The 19,581-nt window shown below is 36.3% G+C and overlaps 1 protein-coding gene across 4 annotated transcripts in view; it reads left to right on the plus strand.

Annotated features, from left to right (window-relative positions):
* The window catches only part of LOC125662214 (sterile alpha motif domain-containing protein 9-like), a 54,980-nt gene that overhangs the window by 23,434 nt on the left and 11,965 nt on the right, over positions 1–19,581 (plus strand). For 3 of the 4 annotated variants that reach the window (XM_056148035.1, XM_056148036.1, XM_056148037.1), the window contains 4 exons: positions 2,809–7,676; positions 8,468–15,545; positions 17,090–17,139; positions 19,230–19,350. In XM_056148035.1, the coding sequence (XP_056004010.1) occupies positions 2,809–7,676; positions 8,468–8,554 (4,955 nt within the window). In that variant the 3' untranslated portion in view covers positions 8,555–15,545; positions 17,090–17,139; positions 19,230–19,350. The remainder of the gene's footprint in view (positions 1–2,808; positions 7,677–8,467; positions 15,546–17,089; positions 17,140–19,229; positions 19,351–19,581) is intronic. The other variant, XM_056148034.1, reaches the window with a different exon arrangement.

Here is a 19,581-nt window from a genome sequence, read left to right on the forward strand (position 1 = left end):
ATATGGCTTATTGGATAGATTTGAAACTTTGTACAATGCTTTATTGCCATTTTTAGGTCACCTGAGTAAACTCGGGTGACCTATTGCAATTGGTTGTCGTCCGTTGTGCGTTAACAATTTAACATTTTTAAATTCTTCTTAATAACTACCACTCCAATTCTTTTCAAATTTAGTATGGAGCATCATTGGGACAAGGGGGACATAAATTGTAAATTTCAGGACTCCAGCATCCCTGGGGCCCTAAGGGCGGGGCAAAAACTGCCCAAAATTGACCAATTTTTAAAAATCTTTTCAAGAACCACACACATGTAAGAAAAACTAAATGCATGGTGATGTAGAGTAGAAAGGCCTCTACCAAAATTGTAAATTTCATGATCCCCAGGATAGGGTTTAAGACCCCAGGGCGGGGTCAAACTTGGTATGTAGTGTTTATGTGTTAAACACTTTAATTAATAACATCTTCTTTAGTGCTATTAATAATAAATTGAAAGTAAATGAATATTTAGAAAAAGCAGGTAGTCCTTTACCAAAATTGTCAATTTGATGATCGCAGGGGTAGGGGTTTTGGTATCAGGGTGGGGCCAAAATGATCAGTTACTAAATGTTTGAACAATAGACATTTTTAACTTCTTCTTGATAACTATCATTCCAATTCTTTTCATATTTGGTATGAAGCATATTTGGAACAAGGGGGGCATAGATTGTAAATTTCCTGATCCCCGGGGTAGGGGTTCTGAACCCAGGGCAGGGCCAAACTTGGTTATATAGTGCTAAATGGGTAGTCTTTTACCGAAATTTTAAATTTGATTTTCTCCAGAGTAGGGGTTCTTACCCCAGGGTGGGGCCAAACTTAGTATATAGTATGCATGTGTAAGTTTGCTGATACTGTGTAAAATCTAAATGCATACTTAGAGATAGCAGAAAAGGATGTACAAAAAATAGTGAATTTCATAACCCAAGTTCCATCGCCAAATGCTCGGCATTAGGTGTGAATGTCACGAGTCCTCGAAGATAACCTAAAAAACGGATGTCCCGTGTCACAGTAGGTGTGACATGCTAAAGAACCCTCACTGCTCAATGGCCCTAAGCACCGAGCATAGTCCTAAATTTGAAGCCCTTCAGTGGCCTTGGTGACGTCTCCATATGAGTGAAAAATTCTCGAGCTAGACGTTAAGCAAGATACAATCAATCAATCAATCTTTGATATTGTGACCTTGGTCTTATCTAAAAGAGGAAGATTGTGTTAGTCATGTTGCTGTTGAGGCATATCTGTGTTATTTGAATTCATTGGTGCCAAGTTGGATAACAACAGCTGAAAAATGGCAGTGCCAAGGTGACTCAGGAGAGTGATGTGGCCCATGGATCTCTTATTCGGATAGTGATCCCTGGGGGTAGGATGAGGTCACAATTGAGGTTCAAAGTTTTAAAGAGGGATATACACAGGTAGGATAAATCTTTAAGAATCTTCTCTCAAGAACAACAGGGCCATGAATAATATGCAAGCATTCCCAGGTAGTGCAGATTCAAATTGGGCTCCCCTTTAGTAGGTTTGAGCTATAATAGGGTATCGAAGTTTTACGTAGGAATATGTAAGAAAATCTTATTTTCTAAATTACAGCTGGGCCATGAATACTCCTATTGATATGCAAGTATCTCCAGGTAACGCAGATCATGACCATTGGGGGTAGGTTGGGGTGCACAATAGGATATAAGATATTTGAGTGGAAATATAGGATAAATCTTTGAAAATGTTCTTCTCAATAACAGGGTCATGAATACTCTTATTAATATATGTAAGCATTTCCAGATAGTGCAGATTCAAACTTATTGAAATTGTGATCCTCGGGGGGGGGGGGGGGGGGGGGGGGTGTGGGGGGGTGTTGTTACGGTGAGGCCACATTAGGGAATCAAGGTTTTATATGAGGATATATAGGAAAACTCTTCTCAATCAAAAACAAAAGGGCCATGGATACTCATATCAATATGTAAGCATCCCCAGGTAGTGTAGATTGAAGTATGTTCAAATCATAACCATCGGGGATAGGGTGAGACCACAATAGGGGATCAAAGTTTATATGGCAGTATGTAGGGAAATATCTTGAAAATTTCATATTCTGAGTTTTTATTTAGTGACATTGTATCGTGTTTATATTGTGACCCCATGGGGCTAAGTTGAGGTCACGATATGGGGTCAAATGTTTGAAGGAATAAAGATTGCAAAATTTTGAAAAATCACAATTGCTGAACAACAGCAGGGCAAAGCTGAGTCATGTGAGCAATATGGCCCATGGGCCTCTTGTTTTTATTTACCTATTTTGAGGCATCAACAGCTGTAGGTAAAGTGCCACAGATTTAGACTTATGCATGACACACGTAGAAGGGTGCCTGATGTATCACAAGAACCTCTTGTCCGCTGACAACTATTTTTATTTGAATGGAGGAGAAAGATGAAATACTTATTTCTTTTAGAGTAACAGGACATTTAGGTTATAATAAGGTGCTTAGCACCCCTTGATGGTTGTAAGAGGCGACTAGATGGAGGCGGTTCCTCAGGTGAAACCATAAAACGCTAGGCCCTGTGTCACATCAGGTGTGGCACGATAAAGATCCTTCCCTGCTCAAAGGCCGTAAGTGCCCAGCATAGCCCTAAATTTTGCAGCCTTTTACTAGCAATGGTGATGTCTCCATATGAATGAAAAACTCGGGGTGGGGGGATGTTAAACAATGTAAATAAGATACAATTATATCTTTTATAGCCTTCCAGTGACATAAAATGATTCAACATTATTGGACTATTGTTCTTTGCAGAATTAAAACAAGATGGAGGTGGTGTTCTTTGTTTATTGGATACCCATATTCTCTTCAAAGATGTAAAAGCATCTGAAATGAAACTAGTACTTGCACCATATATGGAGAAAGAAGGAATTGAAGCCGTTCATTTAGAAGTCTTTGACCGACAAAAAATAGATGGACAACTTTTTTCAGAATTTGATATGGTAGACTTGGGGCAAGCATTTGGAGACATGCCAGTTGGAGACAGAAAAAGACTGCAGAAAATTGTTCAGTCAATTTTAGAAGAAGAATCAGAAAAAGGTCCCTTTCTTCTAATCCCATCCATGGATTCAGAAACAACTGGAGAAAAAGTAGGTGGTGTAACTAATACACAACATCATTCTAAAAGAGCTGTTAGTGAAAGTGAAGAAGGTGACTCTGAGACGAAGTTTAAAGAAATATTCCGTACCTTTGATACTCGAGTAAAACCATCAGATGCCTATAGAAAGCATGCAGTTTTCAGAACAAGTAACTTTCATATCTCTGACTTGATAGAACCTTTGCATTGCTTCAGACAAAGGGATGACCTAGATCACTCCTCACTGCTGACATGGATTGCAGAGGAAACTATCAGATTTGCAGGAGCTTGCTTTTCTGACAGAACAAATGGTACTGTGCACTTTGGTATTGCTGAAAATACTAATAAAGATGGCATTTTGGAAGGAAAGGTAGTGGGTTTGCAAATCAATCAATTAAAATTCATGGAGGTTTTCTATCAAGAAATTCAACAAGCCTTCTACAAGGACCAGCTTGGTATTGTATTACAATGCTTAAGACCTCCCCAGTTTGTACATGTGCAGAGCAAAATGTTGACGGAAGAAGCAATGTCACCTCTATTTGTTGTTGAAATTGATATTGTACCAAGCTACAGCCTAACAAACCATGATACTTTCTACATTCGAGAGAAAAAGGAAAAAGAGGTTATCCCAAGAATTTACAAATTTGACAAAAACATCCCAAAAGCTTTGAGGGATGATGAATTTAAGAATTACATGACAACAAAATCCAAAATAGCAGAACATAGAAATTACAAGGAGAAGACTGCTTTGCCATCAAAGACTGATGGAACTTTGCGAGACCAGTTCCTGAATTTTTATACAGCTGGAAGTGAAAAACTTACCAATGATATTTATCCCATCCTCTTTCTCAGCCCCTTAGATAGTGCAATGAGTGAAGATTTTGTGTCTGATAATTTTGAGTTTTTGCTCAACATGGAACCAACTGCAATATTTGATTTTCACTCGAGTCTGGATGGGAAATGTTTGTACAATTTTGTAGAAGCTGATCTAGAAAGAGTCGTTAAAGTTTACACCACAGATAATTTTGACAGAAACAGTGAGGAAAATGCCAATAATCCTGATAGTTTAAACAATGTTCTTGAGGAGTTAAGAACGAGTCAACTCAAACCTTGGATTTTTTGCAATGGGTATGAACTTCTTGAAAAACCTCCACTAAACAGGTTAGAATGGAAGAAAAGAAGAAGTGAAGGCTTCAAAGAAGTAACCAGATTTTTACAGCAAGAAATACCCAATGAAAGGGCCCTCATCGTGTTTCTTATTCTCTCCAAGAATTATGACATCATGCTTGAGGTTGCAGAGGAAGTCATTTTGAAATTTCAGAACCAATGGATTGCAATGTCAGAAAATGAAAGATTGATGGAGAACTGGCAAGAAGAATTATTGCGAAGAGACAGTGTAGACAAAAAGACATTGATTGAAAGGTGCATCATTGGGTTACCTTGGAAACATGTAAACAACATTGTGAAAGAAGTAAGTACTTCGTTACCTATGATGTCAAAATGCCAGCTACCAACATCAGCGGGGGCTTTCTGTTATCTGAAAGAAAAAATCCGAAATGAACTTTGTGATTTGGAAATTCTCAGCAGTAGTGAATGTGAAATTGATGAGATTTGCAATGATACTCATAGACTAGAAATGCATCGGCAGTATGTGGAGGAAAAATTTTACAAAGGAGGACATGTGACTTGGTGGAATCTATACTTTGAAGACAATCATGTGTTAAGACGAAGTCAGCAAGAAAAGATACAAGAGGGCGTTGAAAAACTTCTTGAGCGCAGAGTTGAAGACACTTGGGTACCGTGTTTCTACCTGTTTCATCAGCCAGGTGCTGGTGGGACCACTACAGCACATCAAATTTTATGGCAATTTAGGAAGAAATACAGATGTGCTTTAATTAGAAAAGTAACCGATCAAACGTGCGCTCAACTAGATAGATTGAGATTCTTTGAAGACCCAGACAATCCCAAGCCACCGATCATTCTTATTGATAATGGAGATGAAGAGAAAGTACGGGATTTACATGCTCGTATGGAACATAGAGCTAGAACATCCGGCAAAAGCGATGCAAGAAGAATCTACTGTCTCTTACTTCTCTGTATTAGACGTGCAAACCTTCCCATTTCTACTGATAGTCATACAGTTCAATTAAAACATGAGTTGACTGCAAAAGAGCTTGAGTGGCTGAGAAGAAAGTATCAATCCCTGGATGAAATGTACAAGAACAATAAAGGAGTGGATCCAAAACTCCTTATATCTTTCAATATTTTGAAAGAAAACTTTGATTCAAATTACATAGAACGCACAGTAAAGGAATTTGTTGATAGCATTGATGTTGAAAAGGAAAAGTACCTCATCAAGTATTTGTCTCTGATCAACTCTTATGATATCGATTTTCAGTCAGTACCTTTGAGTGCATTTGATACTATGATGGATGAAAGAAGAACCAAACCAATTTTTTCGATGGGCAGTGTTACAGGGAGACGACGCCATCCATCAAATTTGTGTAGGAAATGGGAAAGCACTTTAAGCCAGTCAACAGTGGTACTGCTGAACAGAAATGCAAGAGTTTCAGCAGGTGTGCAAGTACTGTCTATTGTTAGTAAACTCTTTGCAAAAGCTATTCTTGATTACATTGTCCGAAAAGAGAATCTTTGCATTGGTGATGTTATGATAGAGTTTTTGAAGCACCCCCTCTTCTTGATGGAGAATGCATCAACCAGGCAGCTCAAGAAAATTGTTCAAGACGTCTTGAAAAAGAGAGAATTCACAGTAGACCAAAAGAAAGAAATGTTCTCTCCAGTTATATTGAATGTGGAAGAAAAGGAGGGGAAAGACAAGGCAGCAGCTGTTCTTGAGACTGGTTATGAGAAAACAAAAGATCCCATGCTAGCACAACAGATAGCTCGATTTTACATTCATGTTGGAAACTGGGGGAAGGCGGAGCAATTTGCAAAGTTAGCAGTGGATAGCAAACCTGATAATTCCTATCTTTGGGACACCTATGGTCAGATATACAAAAGGAGATTAACAGACAAATATAAAGAATATATTGCGGATTCAGAAGCTCCCAACGATGTAGAAATACAGGAGATTTTGAAACTAGCTATGAAGGGAATAGAGAAATTTTCAAAGGAACAGAGAGTCAGTGAGAAATCACATTTTAGTAGGGAAAATGATGCAGGGTACTTTGGAGAAGTACGCCTCATCGTTCAACTTCTTGATTTGATGTACCTGTGGTTTCCCGAAAAAGACAGCAAATCAAATTTGCATACCTACCTGGTGAATCTGAGCAATCCGAGGGAATTTGACATTTTTTCAGAAGAGAGTAGAAAATTCCTGAACAATCTCCAAAATCGCTCGGAGAAGACAATGCAAGTTATAGAAGACAAACTTGCTCAACTGAAAAGTGAAAAAGAAGGGGAAATTTTTAAACTGAATACAAGTTACAATCCACGACATGAGCTTGTTCAGCTCAGAGAGAACCTGGACAATTATCTGGGGGAACAAACTGGTGAAATACCTGACCATCTTACACCAGATTCGAGAGCTTCTTTCATAAGACGAAGAGTTGTGCGCTTAGGTGGTAGATCTTCGTCGAGTATCTTAGATTTAAGGCACAAACCAGAAGGAGAAAAACACTTGAAAGAAATGGCTTTAAAGCTCTTGGAAAACACAAAGTCCCAATTTGCAGGGGTTTTTGATTTTATTACGCTAATAACGGTGAAGCTTGTTCAAAACATGTCTGTAAAAAGCATTCGGGAAGAAGACTTTAAAAATCTTGTCGATTGGAGTAGGAAAGCATATGAGATGACGTTACAGATTGGAGAGAATGAACGGCCACATTTGGAAGCGTTCATGTACTTTGTGATGATTCATTGGCCAACCGAGAACAAAAGGAAGTATAGATTAAGCCCTGTCGAGACTGTTCAAGAGGCAATAAAAAGATGGAAAAATGCATTCTACAAAAATCATCCAAAACAGAAAGATGAACCTTTTCGTCGTAGAGAAACAACTTACTATTTCCTCGGAAAGGGAGACAAAGTTAAGGAGATTATATATTCTAAAGAGTTGAGATTGAAACAAACATACTTGGATGGAGAAGCTTTATGGCGGTCAAAACCTGTAAAAGACATGCTTCAACAACTTAAGGGGACATTACTTAATGATGGCTGGGAGATATTACACGCTGTTATCAGTCAAGGTGGAAATAAGTCTTTCATTAAAGTTAGAAATTCACACCCAAGCCCAAGGAGTTTGTGGCAAAAGAGCGTTGTGTTCTACCTAGGGTTTGGTTGGAACGGACCCAAAGCATATATACAGACAGACCAATACTCACAGGATGAAGCGGTGTCTGGCCAAATGCAAGAAGAGGAGGGGGGGATTGTCCCTCACATAAAACAATCATCAAATCCTGGGAAGCAAAACAGGGGAACGTGGCAAGATGTAGCCACCCACGAGGCGTACCGAAATGCCCTAAGGAAAATTAATGTCCAGTTAAAAGAAATTGAAAGTTTAAAGAAAACGAAAACTCTAACTCAAAAACAGGTAAGCACATTTCTCCTAAACGTTATAAACTAATGTACCCCAAAGTGTCAAATTAATACTTCACACAGTGATGGTAAAGAAAGGCCTTCAATGTGGGATAAATAGTTGACCCCCCCAAAAAAAATCAAATGCATAGTCATGTAGAGCAGACATGCCTCTACCAATATTGTGAATTTCATAATCCCCGGGGTAGAGATTCTGAATGCAAAAGGGGGAGAGGGAGGGCAAACTGTTTTTGTGTAAAGCATCTAAATAACATTTTAGCTCACCTGAGCTGAAAGTGGAAATTTATTAATTACATGGAAACTTCCTGACATAGAGTACTTGCATTGCGATACATTTATATTTGATTTTGTGACCTTGACCTTATTACAATGTCATTTTGTCATAAAAAATCTATATACAAAATATGAAAAACCTTTTTGTATTGCTTATAGGAGTTATGAGATTGATCACTGTTCGTTATCTTCACCTTTCAATTTTGCTGATTAGAATTTAGCTTAGATATTCAAAGCAAGAAAATTATTTTAGATTTCATTTTCGCAGTTCTAGGGGGCCAGTGATACATGAAAGGTGATGCTAACGAACAGTGATCAATCTCATAACTCTTATAAGCAATACAAAGTAGAGAGTTGGGCAAACACAGACCCTGGACACATTTGACGTTGGATCAGGTGTCTAGGAGGAGTAAGCATCCCCTGTCGACTGGTCACACCCGCCGTTTTAACTAATGCTATGTATGTATATATTTACATCTTAGAAATAACGATGCCTCGTTTTTCCTATTTCAGAGAGATACTATGAGAAAAGAGCCACGCCTAGTGGAAGAACGGGAAGACTTACTCAGGAGAAGATGTGAATTTGTGGATCGCAACTGAAACTTCTGGGTGATGATTTTGAAAATCCGGAATTTGTTGAATCTTTATGATGCTGTGAAATCACCTTTGATGACTTAACTGGTATGGTGGTGTTTGTTGAAAATGATGATTATTATCGCTTGATCCAAAAACTTGTTTTGACATAATCTTCTATAGGGACATTGAGGGTATTTTCATGTTTAAGCATTTTTCTTTTAATCATGATTGTGACGAGAAAGAATATGGTGGTTTCTTCAACCTTCATGTACAATGTGGTGGTGGATATGATTTACTTTACCATTCGTGAAGAGGGTATGTTCCTGGCCCGTCAGTCCCGTTTCTATCATCACAACTCCTCTAAAACCACAGAACAGAAAGTTATGTAACTCTGTATTTGATTAGGTCATACTCTCTAGATGTGCATATTCACAGGCAGATCTTCTGTCATTTCATTTCTATGGGAGTCGTGCCGCACACTTTTGATCATACAAATTTGATTCCTGTATCCATCTATGTACTCAAAAATGCATAATGATAGAGTAATGTAAGTTTCATATGCCCACTATGCTGTAATTCAAATTAACAAGAAGATGTTAAAGGCAGTGTATTGTATTTGATGAATAGCATTGTCATTCATTGTGTGTAGCTTTGTCATTCATTGTGTGTCATTCATTGTGTGTAGCTTTGTCATTCATTGTGTGTAGCTTTGTCATTCATTGTGTGTAGCATTGTCATTCATTATGTGTAGCATTGTCATTCATTGTGTGTAGCATTGTCATTCATTATGTGTAGCATTGTCATTCATTGTGTGTAGCATTGTCATTCATTATGTGTAACATTGCCATTCAATATGTGTAGCATTGTCATTCATTGTGTGTAGCATTGTCATTCATTACATACAATTTTGTCATTACTTCGTACAACATTGTCATTCATTGTGTACAACATTGTCATTCATTGTGTACAACATTGTTATTCATTTTGTACAACATTGTTATTTATTGTGTACAACATTGTTATTCATTGTGTACAATATTGTCATTCATTATGTACAACATTGTCATTCATTGTGTACAATATTGTCATTCATTGTGTACAATATTGTCACTCATTGTGTACAACATTGTTATTCATTGTGTACAATTATTGCTATTTGGCCTGTGGGGCTATCTAGCTTTTCTGTATTGTTTAAACTTCTCAAGTTTGACGTAAATGATAAACTCTTTCATTCAAGACGAAACGTAAGTTAATTGTTTCAGCTGATAGAATTATATCAATTAAGACAATATTTTTTTTGTAATTACTGTACTATTTAAAATTCATCACATAAGATCAGAGAATACAGTCTCATAACAATGTCTCACAAAGCTTTTGTTATTCTATTCATATATATGTATATGCAGTGATAATTAACACACACAAAAACAAAGTGTGTCTGTTTTACGAGATGGAATTTGGCACTTAATATAATAGAATGTGGATAGAAAGTGACATATTTCTGGAATGTGGGGGGAAAATATGCAGGTGAAGTCGCACACGGCTTACTACAACGTCATTCTCATGTATGGCCCACTCACAGCAGCATAACAATTGCATAACTCATTCGACTAAAAACGGATATTTAAGATGGAAACTGCGATACGTTTGATCACGATTGCAATTCAAAGAGTATCACAAGCGTCCATGTTTTTATGTAAAAAGAAAACTCTTTTTATCAGGAAAAAACCCGTTCCATTTAGGACAGTAGGTTTCATACTTACATGTATATATCGGGACTCTAATGTCTTTTTTGCAAGCTAAACACTTAACCCCCCGTAACAGACTAAAAATTATGTGCCCTCTAAAAAATAAGGGCCAAATCGGTTTGCATCTGATGGTGGGTCAAACAATAAACCAAGTGTTTGTTCAATATCTTGAAAACCATGCTTGACAAACAACGTGTACTGGTTTCCCCTTATGAATATATGACCCCTATTGGTTTTTAGGTCAAAAGGTCAAGGTCCAATATGGCGATCTGCTCAATTTCCTGGAGAACCCTTTCGTTGACGTCAAGCTTATTAGTCTGGTTCTGCCTAAAAAGTAGAAGACTTGTATGATTTTGAGATCAGAGGTCAATGGACAGACTACATACAAGATGGTACCTGATCCCACCTCTGGTATGTTCAGGGTTCAGAACTTTTGTATTTCTCTTAATTTCGAATCCTATACAGGATTTGAGTTTTCAAGGAAATCATTCAATAGCCCTTTATATAGGAGTTGACTTTTTTCTTTCTTTTTTAAAGAAAAAAGTCTATTGTGGCTGATAATTAACACCCACCCCTGCAAACGAAGTGTGGGGGTATATTGGAATCACCATGTCCGTCTGTCTGTACACATGATTTTGTCCGTGTATGTTCTAAGAAATTAGTGCATGTACTTTTGTTTTTGCAAATTTGTAACATTGCTCACCATATGAAGATGGGCACCTGGTATTTTCATATTGATAGGGTCCCGTGGAGATCGGGGTTAGAATAGATCCTCAGTACCATGATACATGCTCGTCATTAGACGGGACGCATTACGTGCGTCTGGCTGGCTGGCTGTCTATCCGCCCGAGGTCATGTTTTCCGTAACAGATGCATGTACGATTTTGAAATTTAGTCACAATCTCTCCCTCAAGAAGGGTTAGAGTGAGTTTGCATTTCAGCTTGATTGGTCCGTCCTTGGCCTACTTTAGGGCTATAAGTAAGTCAAACAGTTTTCTGGACTTATATCACAGATACAGATATTGCACTGAAATTTACACATACGCTTCCTCTCAGAGGAATACAGGTTCAGTCTGCAGCTCAGCGGGATTGGTCCATCTACATTAGTAATGAAAGTACATCAAATAGTTTCCAGACTTTTCATTACGGATACAGATATTGGGCTGAAAGAGGGTGTCTCCGAAGCGGGAATTTTCCTTAATAGGAGCTCCGTGCCAGCACTCGTGACGTAGAACTGACCTTCATCCATATTCATAATTGTATTGCGTATTTGCCATTTACATACCTGTAGGATTTCCCTGTACTAAGAACAAGCCTATTACATTTTATGTGTCAGTACATTATTCATGTAGTCTAAACATAATTTTTGAAATCGTGATAATTAAATTGTCTTTTTTTCTTTCGAGTATCAGATACAATATATATGGTTACATGTTACAAGTGTATCAAATATTTAATATTCTATGTTACTACAGTCTAAAAGCTATTATTTTCCAGAGCCAGTTGTTGGCAACTTTACATGACTCTGACCACAAAACAAAATATGGAAAGTTTAATACGCATTTAAAAAGTTCAACATAATTCGAAGAACATGCACCTGTAAAAATCGATTCACCATAGCACTTTGCTATTGGAATACATATCATCCCCACTCAAACTGTTTAACAGTTATTTACCTTGTTCGGCTTTAAAGGTTTTCTTCCAAAGCTTTGCAAAATTCAAAAAGGTTTTTTGTAAAAGGCATCATGCCTTTGTCAACAACTTTCACTCCGCGAATCATACAAGTTATCACTAGTAACCTTGACTATTAAAACAGGGGTGCATGTATCGCATGCTGTATTCGGCGTCCTATTCATAAACTAAACAGCGTCCAGGTTGGAAGTTTATTTCAAACTCGGCACACACATGTAGTAATAAACAAAGGTTTGACATGAAACATTTATAAAAACTATAAGCATTTTTCAATTAAGAAAAAAATCTTAATGTAAAACTTAATATGAAAAAAATAAATGTGTTCGTGAAGGATTTGAACCCAGTCGTTTAAAAAAACCCACTTTTACATATAAAAGTAGACGACCTTACCGACTAAACCACTCAAGAAATCAACTAAGGAAAATTAACGTATAGGTGTAGTTGAAAATGATATCAGCGGAGTGGTTTCGATTTTTTTAAATGTACAAAAAAAAAAAAAACCCTCGTGAAACAAAATTTCAAAGCCACATTTTTAAAAAGTATATAGAAGAAAGCTCGACAGTTTTTCTGAAATTCCGGGATACCCCTCCATTTCAACACTAAACATATCAATTGCGTATAGCTTTATTTAAAATCGAAATAGTTTGGCTATTTTTTGTTAATACACGTCTTTTAAACTTATTTTAAAAACAATGTTAAAAACAGTGTTTGAATCAAGACGTACATTCCAATTTGGGGTTTGTTTTTTTTTTTTGGTTGAAAGGTGAAGATAGTGAACAGTAGTCAATCTCATAACTCCTTCAAGAAATACAAGTTCAGTTTGCATTTCAACTGATTGGTCCATCTTTGAACTACTTTTAGGCTAAAAATAAGTCTTAACAGTTTCCCGGACTTTTTCTCATTACGGATACAGATATTGCCCTGAAGAAAGGAAAATATAGTGATCAATCTCATAAATCCAATAAGGAATAAAAATAGAGAGTTTGGCAAACACGGACCTCAGGATATACCAGAGGTGGGATCAGGTGCCTAGGAGGATTAAGCATCTCCTGTCGCCCGGTCACATCCACCGTGAGTCCTATATCTTGATCAGGTAAACGGAGTTATCCGTAGTCAAAATCAGTGTGCCAAGAAGTGATATTTAGTCACGGGCTTCTTCTCGGCATTTCAGCTGGATTGGTGCACTTTGTTTGCAAAATATTTCAAAAATAAATTAAAGGGTTTGAATCCTACCATATCCATACATTTCTTTTATTAAAGTAAAGTGAAAATGGCTTACATTTTTTGCAATTACTCCCCTTATACCGGAAGTTGGGGCAATTACGATTGCGGTCATAGGTTTCACATAAATAGAACTAGCAAACAGTGTATATTAAAGGTTACTTCACCACATTCTTCACGTTGTTTTTTCCTCTGTATCAAGTGTGCAATTAATACCGAGGATTCCAGTAATGGTATATTATAAAATCAACATACACCTAGTTTAAAAGCACAATGAAAGCATGCAAGGTGAATATAACGAACAGTGATCAATCTCATAACTCCTATAAGCAATACAAAATAGATAGTTGGGCAAACACGGACCCCTGGACACACCAGAGGTGGGCTCAGGTGCCTAGGAGGAGTAAGCATCCCGTAAGCCGTATATGATTTACGGAATATTAGTTGTTACTGATATTTAGTTATGCTAAGTGATGTTACATACTTTTCTGTTCCTTGAGACTCTGTCTTGTATATAACTGCAGACATCAAGAATAGATAAGAATAGTCCGTACACTCAATCAGATCACCTTATACCGTTTTGTTAAAATTGCAATTAATTAAGAGTATATCACTCGGCAATAACAGACGGGTGTCACGTGACCTAGCGGGGTATTGTGTTTCCCTTGGCCAAACATATGTTCATGCTTCACCGTGGTGCATATAAACCTTATGATGAATACTTGTTTAATTCATGCAAATCCTTTTCACTTTTCCCAGTGAATGATGTTTAAATGTGAAGGTCGAATTGCATATGGAAATTCTTAATTTAACTTCGCCCTGTTTCCCCATTTTCCTTACATAGTAATTTCCTTCGGAGTGATCAAGTGTCGTTAATTAGTTAATTGATATACGCATACTGGTCTTGTATTAACAATCTGTCTCAAACAAGAAGACAGCACTGGATATTCCTTCTGTCGTGTAATGGAATTTTTGATAGCAGTAGATCACAGCATTATTATACACAGCTAATAGGACAATTTAATTCATGACCGAATGACTTTAAGGTATTCTATGAAAAAGTGAGATAACAAATAGTGTCATAGTGCCAAATAGTGATCATCTCATAGCTCATGGCATGAAATAGTGATCATCTCATAGCTCATGACATCAAATAGTGATCATCTCATAGCTCATGACATCAAACAGTTATCTCATAGCTCATGATATCAAACAGTTATCTCATAGCTCATGATATCAAATCGTGATCATCGCATAGCTCATGATATCAAATAGTGATCATCTCATAGCTCATGTTATCAAACAGTGATCATCTCATAGCTCTCATCTCATAGCTCATGACATCAAATAGGGATCATTACATAGCTCATGATATCAAATAGTGATCATCTCATAGCTCATGACATCAAATAGTGATCATCTCATAGCTCATGATATTGCATTCAATAGGGTTTTCGCATTATGAATGACAGAATGATCATGATTATATAAAGTACAGACAATTTCCCTTTTATTTTATTTGAATACTCACTTCCGCCCCTACCCGGGGTTAAATCACAATCTGCAGAACCAAATCCCCTAGCAGCATGTAACCAGCGCGCTAGACCGCTCGACCATCTAGGCAAGTCAAATAAAACTTGATTTCGATGACGATGGAATTCTCACCATGTAGTCACAAGCCACACAGCCATTGAGATTGGAAATGAGATAGTTATCTAATGTATATAGAAGATACACATTGAGAATGGAAGTGGGATACAGTTAGCTAACGTATATAGAAGATACACATTGAGAATGGAAGTGAGATACAGTTATTTAATGTACATACAGGATACACATTGAATTTGAAATGAAATATATCATACAAATATACAAACATATATGTATGTATATGTATGAATTATAATTATAATTACAGTCTAAAAAAATAACTGAATATATTGTGTAACAGGAAGGGAGAAAATAAAACGGACCAGACCGGGATTCGAACCCGGGCCCCCTGAATCTCTAGTCAGGTGCTCTACCAACTGAGCTAACTGGCCACCGGCGATCGAACCCGGCTGACCGCTACATTCCTGCCTCCTTAAATGTCTTCACACCTGACTGAAGACATCAACCCATGATCTTTATCCCCTGGCAGGCATTTTCACCTGTCAGTTCCAGGGTGTGACCACGGCACCAAATGTAACAGGAAGGGATAAAATGCAACGGACCAGACCGGGATTCGAACCCGGGCCCCCTGAATCTCTAGTCAGGTGCTCTACCAACTGAGCTAACTGGCCACCGGCGATCGAACCCGGCTGACCGCTGCACTTGTTTATATATTACAGTTAGTTCTTCAGGCAGTTTCAGAGGTACAGGTCAATGTTGAAAATCTGCGTCCCAAATTCATTGTTTATAGTTTTTGAAAATCAATACCACTCGAAACTATCTTTTGCACACGTTCCAGGGGCGCGTTTTACAAAAGAACTTATGACTTACGACCAACTTTACATGCTGGAATTTTTCAGTTTATTGTGAGAGCATTCACCCCAAATGAAAATATCTATCTTTAGATGTTGTAAATTAACCCTTAGAAAAGTTTCGCTTCCTTCATTCAAAGTAATGACTGTGTAATACAATTCAAGACTTGCAACTTTGTCGTAAGTTGTTTTGTAAGACGGGCCCCAGGTGGTTCCCTATTTAAATTTTTCATGTATCATAGCTGTGGATTTTTCCTTTTATGAAAATACAATAATTGTACAATAACTGTACAATAACTGTACAATAACTGTACAATACCTGTAAAATACCTGTACAATAACTGGAGATACACCAGTAGCGGAACCATCATTTGCAGATTATTTTAAAAACTGTGGTGTGTAAATAAATTCTTGAACACGACCTGAGAGTGACAATGTCAACACATGGTGAAGTTCAAGTGATGTTCCTGATACAAAAAACTTATTGTTTATTTATTTCAATGTACATGTATCTTGATTTATTTGGACGAAGGACGGAGACTCGTGCTTAAGCAAATAAACATAATCCCCGATCTACGCATTCTTGTTTTCAAAACAAACTCATAATTAATCATGTTGTCTTTAAATGTCTTTTGAATTTAAGTTATTTTTTTTACTCAGAAAAGGAGAAGTAGTTATTTCCAGTTTAGATTATTGAAAAAACAGAGTCTACTATTTTTTTTATTAGTTGTCCCCCTACTTTAGTAGCCTGTTGTTTAACAGTTGTACGCCAGTATCTGTGCATACATTATCTGATTTATTACGATATGGGAATTTAATACGGACAACAAACACTTAATATGTCAATCATGACTAAAGATGTTAAATTAATTTTCATAATCTTAAAAAAAAAAACACACGAAGAAACCAAAACAACCACAACTACCGACAGTTACAATAACACTTAAACTGCCAATCAGGACTAAAGGTGTAAGATTATTTTCTTGCATATTCTTCACAAAAAAAGAGAGAAGTTTTTAAATCTCTTTACATTGGGTCATTTGGGGAAAAGAGGGTATATAAACAGAGAGACTCTGTTTTGCTTCAAATCACACGCTGTATTTCACCCTCAAGATCTACACAGGTGTAATTGTAAAATATCCAGTTTAACTGTGTAGAAACATTATACAGAGAAATATAGGGGGAAACATAGTAGCTGAACCATCCTTAAAGCACTGTAAATTGTACACTTGTTTGGGAAAAATACTGAGAGGTATTTCATGTAGTGGAAATATACACCGTGATCTGTTAGACAACAAGCGGGTCGATGACGAAGAACACACCTATCTCACGCTGATCGCAGGGGAATTCCCGTGACGAGTTCCGGTTTGTGTACGACATAAATATGAATAGTTTTATTTACGTATTTAGAATTTAAATCAACGTCTCTTTGACAGAATGGCTATAAAGTGCAGAATTCTTCCTATGTGTGTTTTATCTATCTACGGTAAGTTAAACCTGCTGATTTTAATTGCACATTATTAATCAATCTCTATATATAGTGAGTTAAATATGCTTATTATAATTACAAGCAATTAATTGATCTCTATCTACATAGTAAGTTAAATATGTTTATTATAATTACACATTATTAATTAATCTCTATCTATAATAAGTTAAATATGTTTATTATAATTACATATTATTTATTAATATCTATCTACATAGTAAGTTAAATATGTTTATTATAATTACACATTATTAATTAATCTAAAAAGACTTTATTGCGTACTTAGTTAAAGGAACCAGCGTTCTCCACCGTGGGCTTCACCACGGAGACTCGTTCTGATTAACCTAATTGTAGGTAAAGGAATCCCGCCATTGTCATCATTGACAGTTTTATTTACGTGATATTCAAATTTTAGAATAAATGTGACTCAAGGATTGCATAAAAAGTAGCTGACTTTTCTTGTTTGTATTGTTTATATTGCGTAATAAAACCCAAACATGCTGGATTTTATACAGGAAGGTCTCCACAGGTAAACTAAAGAAGCCGGTGTACGTGCATTACACGCAAGTCTGTATGATAAAAGATTTCACACCTCCATGTAGTAAACATGTCTGTATGATAAACAAAAGATTTCACACCTCCATGTAGTAAGCAAGTCTGCATGATAAACAAAAGGTTTCACACCTCCATATAGTAAGCATGTATGTATGATAAACAGAAGATTTCACACCTCCATGTAGTAAGCAAGTCTGTATGATAAACAAAAGATTGCACACCTCCATGTAGTAAGCATCTCTGTATGATAAACAAAAGATTTCACACCTCCATGTAGTAAACATGTATGTATGATAAACAAAAGATTTCACACCTCCATGTAGTAAACAATTCGCAGTGTCTAATGCCTTCTTTATCATGGACTTGACCAATGTGGATTTAAACAAACACGGACAATATCTAATGTTTTCTATATTGTAGATATAACCAATATTGATTTAAACAAACACGGACAATATCTAATGTTTTGTATATTGTAGATACAACCAATATTGATTTAAACAAACACGTACAATATCTAATGTTTTCTACATTGTAAATATAACCAATATGGATTTAAACGAACACGGGCAATATCTAATGTTTTCTATATTGTAAATATAACCAATATGGATTTAAACAAACACGGACAATATCTAATGTTTTCTATATTGTAGATATAACCAATATTGATTTAAACAAACACGTACAATATCTAATGTTTTGTATATTGTAGATACAACCAATATTGATTTAAATAAACACGGACAATATCTAATGTTTTCTACATTGTAAATATAACCAATATGGATTTAAACGAACACGGGCAATATCTAATGTTTTCTATATTGTAAATATAACCAATATGGATTTAAACAAACACGGACAATATCTAATGTTTTCTATATTGTAGATATAACCAATATTGATTTAAACAAACACGTACAATATCTAATGTTTTCTGATATTTTGACTGAATTAGTTAGAGCTAGCCATAATATAGTTTTCTTTATTCACCATTCGTGTTTACCAGCGAGTAATTGCTTTATTACATTCATCATTCGTGTTTACCAGCGAGTAATTGCTTTATTACATTCATCATTAGTGTTTACCAGCGAGTAATTGCTTTATTACATTCATCATTAGTGTTTTCCAGCGAGTAATTGCTTTATTACATTCATCATTAGTGTTTAACAGCGAGTAATTGCTTTATTACATTCATCATTAGTGTTTAACAGCGAGTAATTGCTTTATTACATTCATCATTAGTGTTTACCAGCGAGTAATTGCTTTATTACATTCATCATTAGTGTTTAACAGCGAGTAATTGCTTTATTACATTCATCATTAGTGTTTTCCAGCGAGTAATTGTTTTATTACATTCATCATTAGTGTTTTCCAGCGAGTAATTGCTTTATTACATTCATCATTAGTGTTTACCAGCGAGTAATTGTTTTATTACATTCATCATTCGTGTTTACCAGCGAGTAATTGCTTTATTACGTTCATCATTAGTGTTTAACAGCGAGTAATTACTTTATTACGTTCATTAGTAGGTTTGCTCAGTGTTAATGCTGTTATAGGAGCTGTTGTGAATTCTACTGGGATCACAAACAGTACCACCAACAATGGAACTACCCCAGCTGTCATCAACGACGGCGGCAACGATGATGGGTAAGGGGATCTTCACTTTCACTCTGTTCGTCGGTCTGTCCACTTTTTTCACCATAGTATTTTGATCTATACAAGATAGATATTCAATTCGTCATGTATAAACCTGAACATCAAGGACGTTTCATCTAGTAGCAATATCCACTTTTATTTATATCTCGATTCGATATATCTAAAAGAGCTCAAAATGAAAGATTCCACCGTCTCCCACATCTACTTCATACTGGAATATTT

Source organism: Ostrea edulis, chromosome 8 (genome assembly GCF_947568905.1).
Source record: "Ostrea edulis chromosome 8, xbOstEdul1.1, whole genome shotgun sequence".
Taxonomy (NCBI): Eukaryota; Metazoa; Mollusca; class Bivalvia; order Ostreida; family Ostreidae; genus Ostrea; species Ostrea edulis.